Source organism: Oryza glaberrima, chromosome 2 (genome assembly GCF_000147395.1).
Source record: "Oryza glaberrima chromosome 2, OglaRS2, whole genome shotgun sequence".
Classification (NCBI taxonomy): Eukaryota; Viridiplantae; Streptophyta; class Magnoliopsida; order Poales; family Poaceae; genus Oryza; species Oryza glaberrima.
This window is the reverse complement of record NC_068327.1, coordinates 31,060,554-31,073,706: the sequence shown is the minus strand read 5'-3', so window position 1 is coordinate 31,073,706 and position 13,153 is coordinate 31,060,554. Positions and strand designations below refer to the sequence as shown.

The following is a 13,153-nucleotide window of genomic DNA, read 5'->3' as shown; positions in this document are numbered from 1 at the left end:
AAGAAAAACAATATCTAGACAATTAAGCCGTTGACTGATTTTCAGGGTGGTAGATGCCTAGGCTAATCTAATCTAGCAAAGCGATTTAACCGATACCGGCAGAAACCCTAAAGCGAGAGACAACCGATAGAGCTAAATTGAGATGCTAGGACTAGATTAACATAGACATATGATAAATAGCCAAGCAAATATATTATCCAAACCAGAGTAATCCAAGAGGTCGAATGTCCTGATGCAGCCTTGAACGACGCCGACGTAGATGAGACAATTGCCTGGGCCGACGGAACATTGGACTTACCCCTTCGCCGGAGATCGAACATCGATGCAGCCCCGCGTCAGGTGCCAAGTCCCGCCGGACGATAAAATAAAGTAGAAAAGGTAAAAGGTGGCGATGCGCCGAATTGTATTGATCGTGAAGATATATTACAGACCCCGGGTGTACATATTTATACCCATGGGTTGATACAAGTCCTTGTCGGACAAGAAAGAAACTAACCTAAAGATAAAAGGAAAATATAAAGTCCTTATCGGACACTAAACACACTTTCCTAATGATAAAAGGAAACTAACAAACTATTCCTAATTAATAGATAAACTGTCATGCCGCATCCTCTTTAAACTCGGTCACTTAGGGATAAGCTTCCTTTAGTAGATTGATTTCCTTAACCGAATATAGCAGGAATCCGACTATTGGCGACTTGATAACTACCATCGGCTGATTCCGAGATGCTACAGCCGATAATGATTCTAAGCCGATGACGTCTTTGCCGATTACCAAATTTCACTATTGACAGGAATATAACAAAGGTGATTTTCACCATATAAGAGGTTGTTATATTCTTTTTCCAAATAGTGTAACCTAGTACAATAATGATGTGGTTGTAATTGAGGCCCTGTTTAGTTCCCACACAAAAAATTTACGCCATATCACATCGAACATTTAACACCTGTATGAAGTATTAAATATAGGCTAAAAAATTAGCTAATTGCACAGATTGCGACTAATTTGTAAGACGAATCTTTTAAGCCTAATTGCTCCATGATTTGATAATGTTGTGCTACAGTATACACTTTCTAATGACAGATTAATTAGGCTTAATAAATTCGTCTCGCTGTTTACTGACGGATTATATAATTAGTTTTTTTTATTAGTGCCCGATCACCCCATGTGATACCCTATATAATATTCGATGCAACACGCTAAAACTTTACACCCCTAGATCTAAACACCCCCTGATAGTAAAAGGTAACCAACTACTACAACAATAGACTTAAAATTATTAGAAGCTATAGCCAATTGTTAGGATCGTTAATTAATAGTGACCCCGGTGACTATCTATCCTGCTTCGCCCCTGATTTTACTAGGACTAATGGCCAGATCTCTGAAGAATTGAGATTTTTCCTGAGCTGCTTCTTTGCATATTTGCTAGTAGAAGTTGTTACTAAGGCGTATTCTTCTTGTAAGCGACGCTTTACGTCGTTATCTTGTAAGCGACGTCCAGGAAGACCAAAGACTCGATGCTACTACATTGCCGGTCTATTTTTGGAGACGTGGTTATCTACTTATTTTCCATTTACTAATGATGTCTAGTGCTTTTTCAGTGGAGAGTAAGATCCAAAATGGTTCATCCACTTCATCTGAATTTGCGAGATATACACACAAAGTGACATACACCTGTTTCTGTTTGGACCATAATTTCCATGTGGATCCACATCCACTGTATCAAACAGCACACGCGTAGTTGAAGTGAGTGTAGCACGAGTGCACAACTGGTTAGGTTTCTTGTGGTGAAACCAACCCACCTTAATACAAGTTCTAAACTTAACACAGTACTTGCATTTATGACTAATTATTTTTTCAGTGAGATATTCATGGTGACTTCGTCAATTTTAAGATATATCGGCATAATCTTCTAAACGTGCTAATAGGGGTAGGGTGTGCGTGTGTGTTTAGGCGGGATGAGTCTGCGCATGTTATGAACACTTACAATTGTACTGTGTTTCTAAAAAATACTGCACACGTGTAGCAATTTAACTATGAACAAAAACATCACACCATTTTTTTAAGTAAAAACAGTAGGAAATTAAGGACAAATTCTTAGGAGTATCACGCGGTGTTTTCCACCAAATTTGTTTGCTTGAGGAGCCCGGCGGGGATCGAATCGAACGCCAAGACCAAGAAGAAATGGAAATGGAAGAGAAGTAGCTAGCCAGCCATTGATGCCTCGTTAGTTGGGAGATCACTCCAATGCTTCGTGAGCCTCACGTAACAGCCGGTGATGCATATTGCATAGCTAGTTTCTGACCGAGATGGTGGGGGGTGAAGGAACGCATCAAGCAATAATCGAGCTGCAGCAACTGGGGTGGCTTGTTATGGATATGGTGATAGCTTCCAAGGATGAAATTGCCATGTCACTCTCTTAATTGCTTCTATTGAATCATTCTTTCAGGACTCGTTTTCCAGCCAAATGATACCCCATCTCGATCGATAATACCTATGTCTACTGCTGACGAAATGTACACAAACTTTTTTTGCCGCCAGCTGAACAATGCCTATACTAGTACTAGTAGCAAGGTTATGACAAGGGAATCGCATTGTTAATTGTCAGATAAATCTGTAGTTAATGATGAACTGTTGGCTAGGTCGCTATCGTTGCACGCATGACAGGCGCACTAGCTAGAGATCAGTACATCTACGCTTCTCCGTGAGAACTGTGACTGGCCAATCCCCTTTATGCTGAGAAATATTGCAAGAAAGAAACTTAAGATGCACGTCGCATACCATGCACGCACAGCAAAAACCACCAAATAAACTGTTACGAAATTGTGAAATGCCTCAGGATTTCAAATATCGCATCTTACAAATGTACGCAAAAACAAGAGTCTGACTTGGCTGAAAAAGATATTGTGTGTGTGTGTGTGTGTACTCGCGTGGACATGAACACGGTTTTATATATCATCGTTGATCGGACTGATCACTTTGAACTGGTTAATTAAACTCATCCAAGCTTTGCACTAATCTCATACGCTAATTGGCAGAGTTGACACGGCTAGGTCAGCTGCTAATTGCGCTTATATGCCTCTACCTAATTGCATTGCATGACCACTTCTATATAAACATCGCTGTGCTTCGACGTACGGGAAGAGCAACGAGCTGTGTCGACGCTAGCTAAGCCAACACCAACGAAGATTCGAAGCTCGCGGTTTTCTTGGCTTTGGTCGTAAGCATCAAAAATGGCCGGAGCTGGAGAAGACGGCGGCGGCGGCGGCTTCGGCGGCGACTTCATGGTGCTGCGGCCGGACAAGGGCGGCATCGGCGACCTGTTCCACCTGCTGTGGTCGTGCAAGGTGGCGGAGAACGCCGCCGTGGACTGCCCCATCGGCACGGAGATCGCCGAGCGGCGGCGGCGGTGGGCGCTGTTCGTGTCGCTGGTGGCGCAGATGCTGCTGCTGTGGACGAAGAAGCCGATGGCGCTGCTCGGCGGCGCGACGGAGTACTGGATGAACCTCCTCAACGAGAATGGCGGCAGCGTCTTCATGCTCATCACCAACGCTCTGCAAGGTACAGATTTTAACTCTGTACAGGTTAACTAGCTACCTAGCTAGCTTGGCTTGCATGTTCTTCTGCAGTTAAACTTGCAAGAAAAACTTGCTCCTCGTACAAATACAGCTGTCAGTTACATGATTGGATCGAAGATGTGTTCATTTATCACGGCCTCGTAGATTTGCATTTATGATTATTTCGCTTTCACGTTCGAGCGTGCTCCGATCTTGAGTTTGCTCTGCATCACAGACAAGAACATTTCCTCGTATTACAACGTAGCAGTATACAGCTAGCAGCTAACTTCCATCCTGATTTCTACTCCTAGCTAGTGTTCAATGTTACAAAGCAAGGGAGACTCGATATTTAAGGCTGTTTTTCAGTTTTTTCTAAGCAAATTTATCATATTCCGTGTTTCTGGGCTGCTTAATTGATTGCGCTTCTCTAATTAGATATGCAAAAAAATAAGCGCTAGTTTTTTTTTTTTTTTTGTCGTTAAGGCTAATGCTTCAAGAAACTAAAGTGGAATGGCACCATTTGCTTCCTAAGGAGGACAACCGTCCATTAGTTTTGGTAGTCTTTAATTTCCCTAATATATCAATTATCATATATGATATATGCAGTTGCTTATGACAAGAAGAAATGTCAAACATAGCTTGGTTGCCGCCCTATCATTTTCTATTTCAACAGTTGAAGATTTCTCGTAGACTAGCTACTTAAAATATGTTCTTCATTGCATCCTCTGTTCATCGAGGTATAATGAAGTAATGATATAAGCGAAGAAGAAAAAAAAAGGTGATAATTGCTATCTCTGCACTTCTGCAGGAAAGGTGAAAATGCCAGACAAATCATCCATCAATTACCGATCATGCATTGGATTGCTTGACACAAGAATCGATCTTGACGAGAAGATCAAACCAGAGGATAGAAACTACCACGCTGCCCTGTCGATCATGGCTGCAAAACTAGCCTACGAGAACGAACTCGTCGTCAGAACTGTTGTTCAGAACCACTGGCAGGTCAGTGAAAATTCGTTCAAACTCTGCATAGTCCCAAATCTTGAAATCGCCGTCACATTTTTAACCTCTCCTCACGAGTCTGTTTCTTCTGCAGATGAATTTCGTGGGCTTCTACAACTGCTGGAATGGTAAAAATACAACTTTTTGGAAAACATTATAATGTCGTTTGATTTTTTTTCTAGTCAAACTTTTTTAGGTATGACCAAATTTATAGAAAATACAGTACTATTTTCAACACAAAACAAACATATTATCAAAATATATTCAATGTTCAATTTAATGAAACTAATTTAATAGTTTAGATGTTGCGAAATTTTTCTATAAATTTAGTCAAACTTAACAAAATTTAATTAGAAAAAGAGTCAAACAACTTTACGAAACGGAGGGAGTAGTAAATTCGTGCACATTGTGAGTTGCATATGCCATTTTCACCAACTCGCTTAATTTGTTCCATTTTTTGTGCAGAATTCCAGGAGGACTACACGACCCAGGCGTTCATGGTGTCGGACAAGGCGGAGGACGCGAGCCTCGCCGTGGTGGCGTTCTGCGGCACGAAGCCGTTCGACACGGAGCAGTGGTGCGCCGACGTGGACTTCTCGTGGTACGAGATCCCCGGCGTCGGCAAGGTCCACGGCGGCTTCATGAAGGCGCTGGGCCTGCAGAGGACCGGCGGCTGGCCGGAGCAACCCACCGGCGCCGGAGACGACGGCGGCAGCGACAAGAAGCCGTTCGCCTACTACGTCATCCGCGAGCGGCTCAGGGCGTTCCTGGCGGAGAACCCGCGCGCCCGGTTCGTGGTCGCCGGGCACAGCCTCGGCGGCGCGCTCGCCATCCTCTTCCCGACCGTGCTGGCGCTGCACGGCGAGGAGGACATGCTGGCGAGGCTCCACGGCGTGTACACGTTCGGGCAGCCGCGCGTCGGCGACGAGGGGCTCTGCCGGTTCATGGACGGGCACCTGGCGACGCCGGTGAGCCGGTACTTCAGGTTCGTGTACTGCAACGACATCGTGCCCAGGGTGCCCTACGACGACACGGCCCTGCTGTTCAAGCACTTTGGGACGTGCCTCTACTTCGACAGCTTCTACAAAGGCCATGTCAGTGTCCAACTCTAGTCTTTCTACCTATAGTACTACGGATCTAATATGAGATGTGACACATTCTAGTATTATAAATCTAGATAGATATATGTTTAGATTTTATAAAAACCAACTTAGTATCAGATATAATACATCCTAATATAATAAATTTGAATATGTGTCTGTTTAGATTTGTAGTATTAGAATATGTCGCATAGGTTGGTTTTTTATTAATTGAGCGAGCACGTTGTTAGTAGTGTAGGGCCAGCCTGTTGACAGATTGCATTCGGTTGGATTGTTTCTTGGCATCTAATCCAATCCCCTGAAAGAGCTTGGAAAGGGGTCCAGTGACCAATATACACACGGTCATGTTTTCAAGGCAAGCAAGCATGGCTTGCAAGCAAGAATTTGGTGTTAAGACCAATAGAAAGTGAGAAGCTTCTTTTCTCGTCATGGGCAGCATCCTTGCCTTGCTTGCTGAAAGCCTGGAACTGGAGCCCACTTTGGTGTGGGATGGAGAGAAGAGGATGATGCTGCAAACTGTGCCAATTGGCAGATGCAGCATGTGCTAGTTGTAGCCCACAACTGTGTTCCAACTGAACTTGGTGACTGACGAGGATTGGTGTTGTGGCGATGCAGGTGACGGAGGAGGAGCCGAACAAGAACTACTTCTCGCTGCTGACGGTGGTGCCCAAGTACGCGAACGCGGCGTGGGAGCTCGCCCGGAGCTTCGTCATCGGCTACGTCGACGGGCCGGAGTACGGCGAGGGTTGGCTGATGAGGATCGCCAGGGCCGCCGGGCTGCTGCTGCCGGGCCTGCCGCCGCACGCGCCGCAGGACTACGTGAACGCCACCAGGCTCGGTGCCGCCTCGCTCGAGCCGCTCCGATAGGTAGCTCGTCGGCGTCGGCGCCAACACATGAAGTAGTAAACTAGTAACAGGCTTGTGATTCATGATTCATGAAGTGGAATGCAACATCCACAGTGTAAATTCATGGCTTAAACACAATAATATGATTCATAAAGTGGAATGCAACATTCATTTTCAGAATTCTTGAACAAGACAGTGTAGATTCGATGTAAATTCATGGCTTAAACACAATAATATGATGAAAATCGGTCCGGTTGGCATACAACAATGTTTCCAAGATAGCATGGCTAACATCAGTCAATCCATGGGTCAGGACTCAGGACGAGCAATGCATTACCTCACAGATGTCACCCAAGTGATGAAACATCAGATGACTCAAGTCACATATAAGTCTGATCACCCTTGGCACGCAAGCTATACTTGGTGCAAGCTGTTCTTTTGCTTAATGCTGAAGGCTTCCCAAAACGTGCTGGAAGAATACAGGATGCAACAAGAGTTTTAGAATGTTGTACGGTTACATATCTTCTGATGATGACCGTGAAAAAAGTGGATATCTTGCATTGGCTCTTACCCACCCCCACCCCCACCCCCCCCCCCCCACCCCAAAAAAAAAATCCTCATACACAAGCCCGACAACACTCCATTGGCTACAGTCAGGGTAGTTAGATAATCTCATCAGTATCACAACAGCGAAGCATCTCTCCAGCAAACAAAAGAAAAGGAAAAAGCTCATCATCTGTGTCAAGCCAGTAGGAATAACCATGAATCCATGTTGGGCAACTTTCTCCGTGGCGGGAAGGAATGAAAGACTGTCACTGTCAGCATCCAATTTCCTCAAAATGAGACGAGATGCTTGATTCAGTAGGGCCAGCATTATGCATACTCTATAAACAACTAGAAGAACAATCAGCGCTGCGCCAATAAATAGTCTGTCTGCGGTCTCTTCCCCTGACTGATCTGGTAAGCATGGTTCCACTAACTGGTTTACATAGACCCACATCAATCACTGAAGTAACCTTTCTTTTACCATGATCCTCATCAAAATGCATATCAAATAACATAGCCAGGCACAGAATTTGGTGAGTAAGTATGTAGTCCTCATATGACGAAGGTACAACCTGAAGGATGTGAAGATTCACCTGCATCATAAGTGTAGCCAGCATAAGCAGTGAAGCTTCACTGAGAAATACATTAAAGTGAGAGCAGTTAGCAGTACAAACCTCAGCTTCCATTGCTCTAAGATCATTGTGCCATTTTAAAGCTTCAGTCTTTCCCGAAAGCAATTGCAATGTGAAAAAAGGTGGCCTAACAGGATATTCCATGCTGATCGCAATCTGCAATGAAAAATCCACAGTGAGAAAGTATTGTGCATGGACATACTTTAAGGAAGGCTCACACCAAAAGAGTAACTGAAGAATTTACCTTGGCTTCCAGCATTACTTTTGGACCATTCTTCAGAGTTTTACTCAAGACCAGGGTAAACTCCCTGGAAGCATAGTCCTCCCAGGATTTGTCTGTAGCAAGGTTGACTTTTTCCACTTCTTGGTCAACAAATGTCTGTTCCTCTAACTCACTGTCACTATACATCAAGAGATCAAGATCGTCCTCATTTCTACCAAAACTGTGTGAGATGCTTAGTTTAGATGGTGTGGCGCTCTTTGATATCAGGGATAAGCCTCTAGAATGGTTTCGAACCTCCGGTGACACTTCAGAGTGTGATATTTTAGAAACACTTGGCGTGTTTTCAGCAGGAACCACGGCCAGAAGCTCCCCATCCTCCCTGGTACTCTCAGTTTCTTCCCAATGCGTCACAGATCTTCGCTCCATATCACTGTCAACACTTCCTGCAGCCCCAACAACCATCAAAGGAGAACGAGGTGCTGGCTCAGGAAATATCCCAGTAAATGACCAGCTATGCAGACTACACAATGGGGTACGTGATGCCCATGGTGCATTCTCGTGTTCAATTTGAGGCCACTTCAGCTTAGTTAAATAATCAAGCTGCCACCTGTAATCAAATAACTCAAAAACATATAAGAGGTCATAAGTAAAAGAGACAAGATGCTACTAATCACAAAGGAAATGCATAGTACTCATAAGAAAAAGGAGACGAGATGTTCACAAACTTTGCTCATCAAATATTTTTCATCAACTAATAATGTAGCACGTCACAGAATGACATGTGCAATGAAGCAAAAACTCATCAGCCAAAGTACATTTCCTCCATCTATAAGGATCTACCATCCAAATTTTGTTACATCCCAAACTACAAGATTGTGAAGCAGTGACTCACGTAAGAGCCATCTGTGCAACCTTCCGTGAGCGGATTCTCTGCAAAATAGTCTGTGCACGATTCTGCTGACGGTATAAAGCAAGCCCAGATGACAAGTCCGCACTTCTCGATGCTCTGTTAGAATCATCACCAACAGATAGAGGCACTTCTGGCAAGAAATCTATACCAGCTAGATGTTGTGCCCACTTGTATGGCCTTGAATCCTTTTCACTGAAGTTCGGAACCTCCCCAGCATAAAGTTTAGCCATCTGCATAAAATTGATAAAACGACTCTCTTTAAGATAATATAACAGAGAACTAACCAAAAACATTTGGCTACCAACATGAAATAAAGCCATGATAGCTCACTGCTGCCTATGGCCACAAATATAAGGAAACCAAAATGACCTATCAACTAGAGATTGTCACAGAATGATTTGTATATATATTCCTTTAAAAAAACTCAAGTGGTGGTGGTGAATGGTGAATCTGCCTTAACCTACCACTATGATATCTCCTGACATGTGGGACCATCAAATAGTGATATGAACAAGTAGGTATACTGTGTTAGGTATCAAAACAATAATAAGAGAATTTTATACAAAGTATTTAAGGGGAAGATATAAAATTCCAACAGCAATATGAATTCTTGGATTAATATTTGAAATGGTAATGATATGATTTTTTTCTTTTAATTCCATTAAAATGCAAGGGCATTCAGCTAGCAATAGTCAAAATCAGCTGATTCCAACCTGATGAGGCAACTCTAAACCAGTGTCATCTGGAAATAAGTTGCATAGGATATCATGGTCCAGCCCCTTTGAATCTTCAATTCCAACACAAACAACGTTCAACTTTGCCAAGTAGTCGAATCTCAGGACCATGAGCTTACGACGCTTTGCTCCAGACTCTTCAGTGTCGTATACATGGAGAATAACTTTAAGGGGATGAAGTTGATATGCCACTACTGAATTACTAGCTTCCTTCACAACACTTTTTCTTGACCTTGACCTTCTTCTTTGAGCATCTTCTTCATCATCAATTGCATCGTCATCCACTCTATTATCACCATTTGACAAAGTGCCAGCTATTGCAGATACAAAAGACACGCTTTATCAGAAATATTTCCTAGTCTACCACCTTTACAGATTATAACAAGTGGAAGAGAACCATTAGCAATCTGATTCTAACCATTATACAAGTATTGAAGCAAGCATGCATTATTTACATGCAGCTTCAATTTGTAATGAGGAACTAAAATATAACAGCTTCCATAAAAGACCGGGGCTTCTATACTGCTATATGAGAACGAACTGTTTATGCTAGACACAAGTATCTACTAGGAAATTGCATCTGGTCATTTAATATGTGGCTACGCTACATTGCTTTTCTAAAAGTAGTAAAAAGGATCCCTTACATATCATACGGTACATGAGAAGAGATAGAATAAATGTCATTAATTATTGCGAGTATTGCACTTCTGTAATAGGAAATCAAATAAACTATATTCCAATGAGATATGATTATATGAACCAACCATTTTCCTGCTTAGCTTGCTGTTGAGCAAACATCTGAGCATCCTTTGTGCTTCCAGTGATCTCCACTTCAATATTCTCTCCGAATGCTTCTTTCTGTCCTAATAACTGCGTGTAAACTATATATAGAGGAGTTGGAAGCAGTTCAGCTGCATGATGCTGCTTTAGTTTCTTGGTATGTTGCATCCCCAGCTGCTGCTGCACTGGCAATGATGCTTTCTTCAGTGATTTCAAATGGGTTGGGAGGCTCGAAAGGAACTTTTTCTGATTTGCAATTGTGTCCAACAAACTGCTCTTCCGCTGCTCCAATTTCTCATGTAGCTTGCATAGCTCTTTCCGCTGTTTCAGATTTCAAACTTACTTTAGATATCAGAACAAATATTGGGACCCAAACAAATCACGACCACACTAGCACAAAGGGAGTAAGGGACTTTTGTCCTAGCAAGCAAACACATATTCAAACAACTAGAGGTGATAAACAAATTAAGCAGATCAAATCATATCCAAAAACATACTACAAACCTTGATCACTAGTCACACAAAGAATTATCAGATTTAAGAAGAATTATGCAACTGACTAAAATCAATATACATAAAAAGAGTTTCCATAACAACAAAGCGTTCTACTTAAGAACAGTTTGATATATGAGCACTCTAAACTACAAAAATAACGGTGAATTTATAAAACATTTTCTATATATACATTTGAATTTTTGGAGAACCAATCCTGCAAGCCAAGCTAAATATTTACGTTAAATTTACTAGCAGGTCAACCCAGCTACGATGTGATTCTTTCTTTCGATTATTACCCTGATCCTTCAGAACAAACCCCCAATCTAAATGCTCATACAATCCTGTACACTCTCTATGATGCTTTAATCATTTAGACGAACAATGAACAAAGCACAAGAATTTATCCCATGACAAGTAAATCTCCTATTTGTGTAGGAACTGAATCAACTGATCACGGTACACAACCTGGACTAGCTCGAAATTGAGGCGCTTGAGCATGAGGTCGTGGGACGCGTCAGCAGCGAGCGTCTTATCGCGGATGTCCGCCGGCGCGGCGCGGTGGAACTCCTCCGTCGGCACGAGCTCTATGCCCGGGTACTTGGTCTGGAAGTCGAGGCACGCCCTAATGGCCTTCACGTAGTGGTTCTTCTCGTACAGAAGGTTGTGCAGCTGCAGCGTCGTGGAGTCCACGGGCGCCTTCGCCGCCTCCGTCTCCGCCTTCACCCTGTCCTCCTCCATCAGTATCTCCCTGTTCGCCTGCGCAAATCCAAACCCTCGAGTGAGCAAACAGCAGATCTAACGCGAGGGGTTCCCGGCGAAGAGGCGTTGCGGATTCGGGAGCGGCACGGACCTGGCGAAGCGTGATGAGGAGGAGGGACATCTGGGCGACGAGCTCCCGGAGCTCGGTTCTGGGGGCGTCGTCCTTCTTGATGGCGAGGATCCGGGCGGCGACCTCCTCCACGGAGGCGCGGGTCTCCGCGAGGAGGTCATGGGGGGACTTGCCCTTCGAGGTGGGTACAGTGCTGGTGGTGGTGGTTGGTCGCGCCGGCGCCTCGACATCCATGGCTTCGGCCGCTGCTGGCTCCGCCGCCATCGGTCCGGCCGGCGCTGGGAGAGACGATGCCCGAAGCGGCGAGAGGTGGTGGGAAGTGAGGTGAAACGATTCGTGGCTGACCTAGAGTTGTCGTGCGGGCTAACGGTTCAGCGTTTCGGGCCCAGTTTGTAGAGAGAGAAAGAGAGAATTACCGGTTAGGCCCAGAAGGGAGAACCGCTCGGCCCATCTAACCTTTAGACACTTAAAGGAGGCCCATGTGGCAGATTTTATTTGGAGGAAATAAGTCACTTTGATTACCTTAAAACTAGTGAACCAGTCTTCAAAATCGTAATACTGGATATCTCGATCCCTCAACTACTAAAACCGGTACAATTTAAATCATCGGAGGTTTGCTGACGTAATGCCTACGTGATGGTGTTGACTTAGTTTTTATCTCACGTGACGCTTATGTGATATTAGAATAAAAAATATATTGTCTCCATCTTCTTTTATTTGACGTTTGAGACAGCTTTGGAAAATTTAAGGAATGCATGAGATTACCCTTTTCCCCTTCGTTCTTTCTCCCCCAATCCCACTGTTGTGTTTCTTGCACGCCACTCGCCGGTGGCGGACCAGCGCTCCACCCTCCACTAGCTGTGGCATTTCTTGCATGCCGTGCCAGGGTCGAACCAGTGCTCCACCCCGTCATTCCATGAGCCCGTCTACATCCCGACGACTACGCATCTAACCGATCAGTAGTGAAGCTAGAAAGTTTCCAAAGCCGCAAATCCAACTACAATAAGTATTTGCTATGAAAAATTGGTGTTCAATTCTATAAGGCCATTCCCAACCTAATGACTAGGATGGTGTCCGTAACATTAAATAAAACTGTCACCTAGGATGAAAAATGATGTGGAAAGTGAATACATGAGAAAAGAGAAGGAAACCATGTCTTATATGAGACTTAGTTTCTACACAACATCCAAGACATCATATGAGATAAATAGCATCTATCTATCTATTATATTATTAAAACAGCTTTGAATGAAGGTACCATGTTCGCTGTTGAGGCTAGAAATTCCCACATTAATCGAAGAAAAAGAGAAAAAAGCTACACCGTTAGATTACAATGAATATAAATTAAAGGGTGTAGGTTTATCAGAAAAAGAAATTTTATCAGTACGAAACAAAGTCTATCCAATACATAATAGGAAAGTTACTCTAATCTTTCACGTACGTGCATACATGCATGTTGGATTCCTAATAGTATTTGGACAAGGATGCTTTCCGATTG

The 13,153-nt window shown here is 43.6% G+C and overlaps 2 protein-coding genes across 2 annotated transcripts; one reads left to right on the top strand and one right to left on the bottom strand.

The window, feature by feature from the left end:
• Positions 1-3,131: 3,131 nt before the first annotated feature.
• LOC127764715 (triacylglycerol lipase OBL1-like) lies at positions 3,132-6,774 on the top strand. Its single transcript, XM_052289628.1, has 5 exons — positions 3,132-3,562; positions 4,367-4,560; positions 4,655-4,688; positions 5,026-5,654; positions 6,276-6,774. Exons 1-5 carry the CDS (start codon positions 3,235-3,237, stop codon positions 6,525-6,527), a joined length of 1,437 nt encoding a protein of 478 aa, XP_052145588.1. The 5' UTR covers positions 3,132-3,234; the 3' UTR covers positions 6,528-6,774.
• Positions 6,775-7,114: 340 nt separating this feature from the next.
• On the bottom strand, positions 7,115-12,002 carry LOC127764711 (THO complex subunit 5A-like). Its single transcript, XM_052289625.1, has 8 exons — positions 11,677-12,002; positions 11,292-11,582; positions 10,316-10,652; positions 9,531-9,865; positions 8,800-9,047; positions 7,929-8,514; positions 7,727-7,840; positions 7,115-7,645 (listed from the first exon to the last, which is right to left on the bottom strand). The coding sequence occupies exons 1-8, from the start codon at positions 11,917-11,919 to the stop codon at positions 7,391-7,393; spliced, it is 2,409 nt and encodes an 802-aa protein (XP_052145585.1). The 5' UTR covers positions 11,920-12,002; the 3' UTR covers positions 7,115-7,390.
• Positions 12,003-13,153: the final 1,151 nt, after the last annotated feature.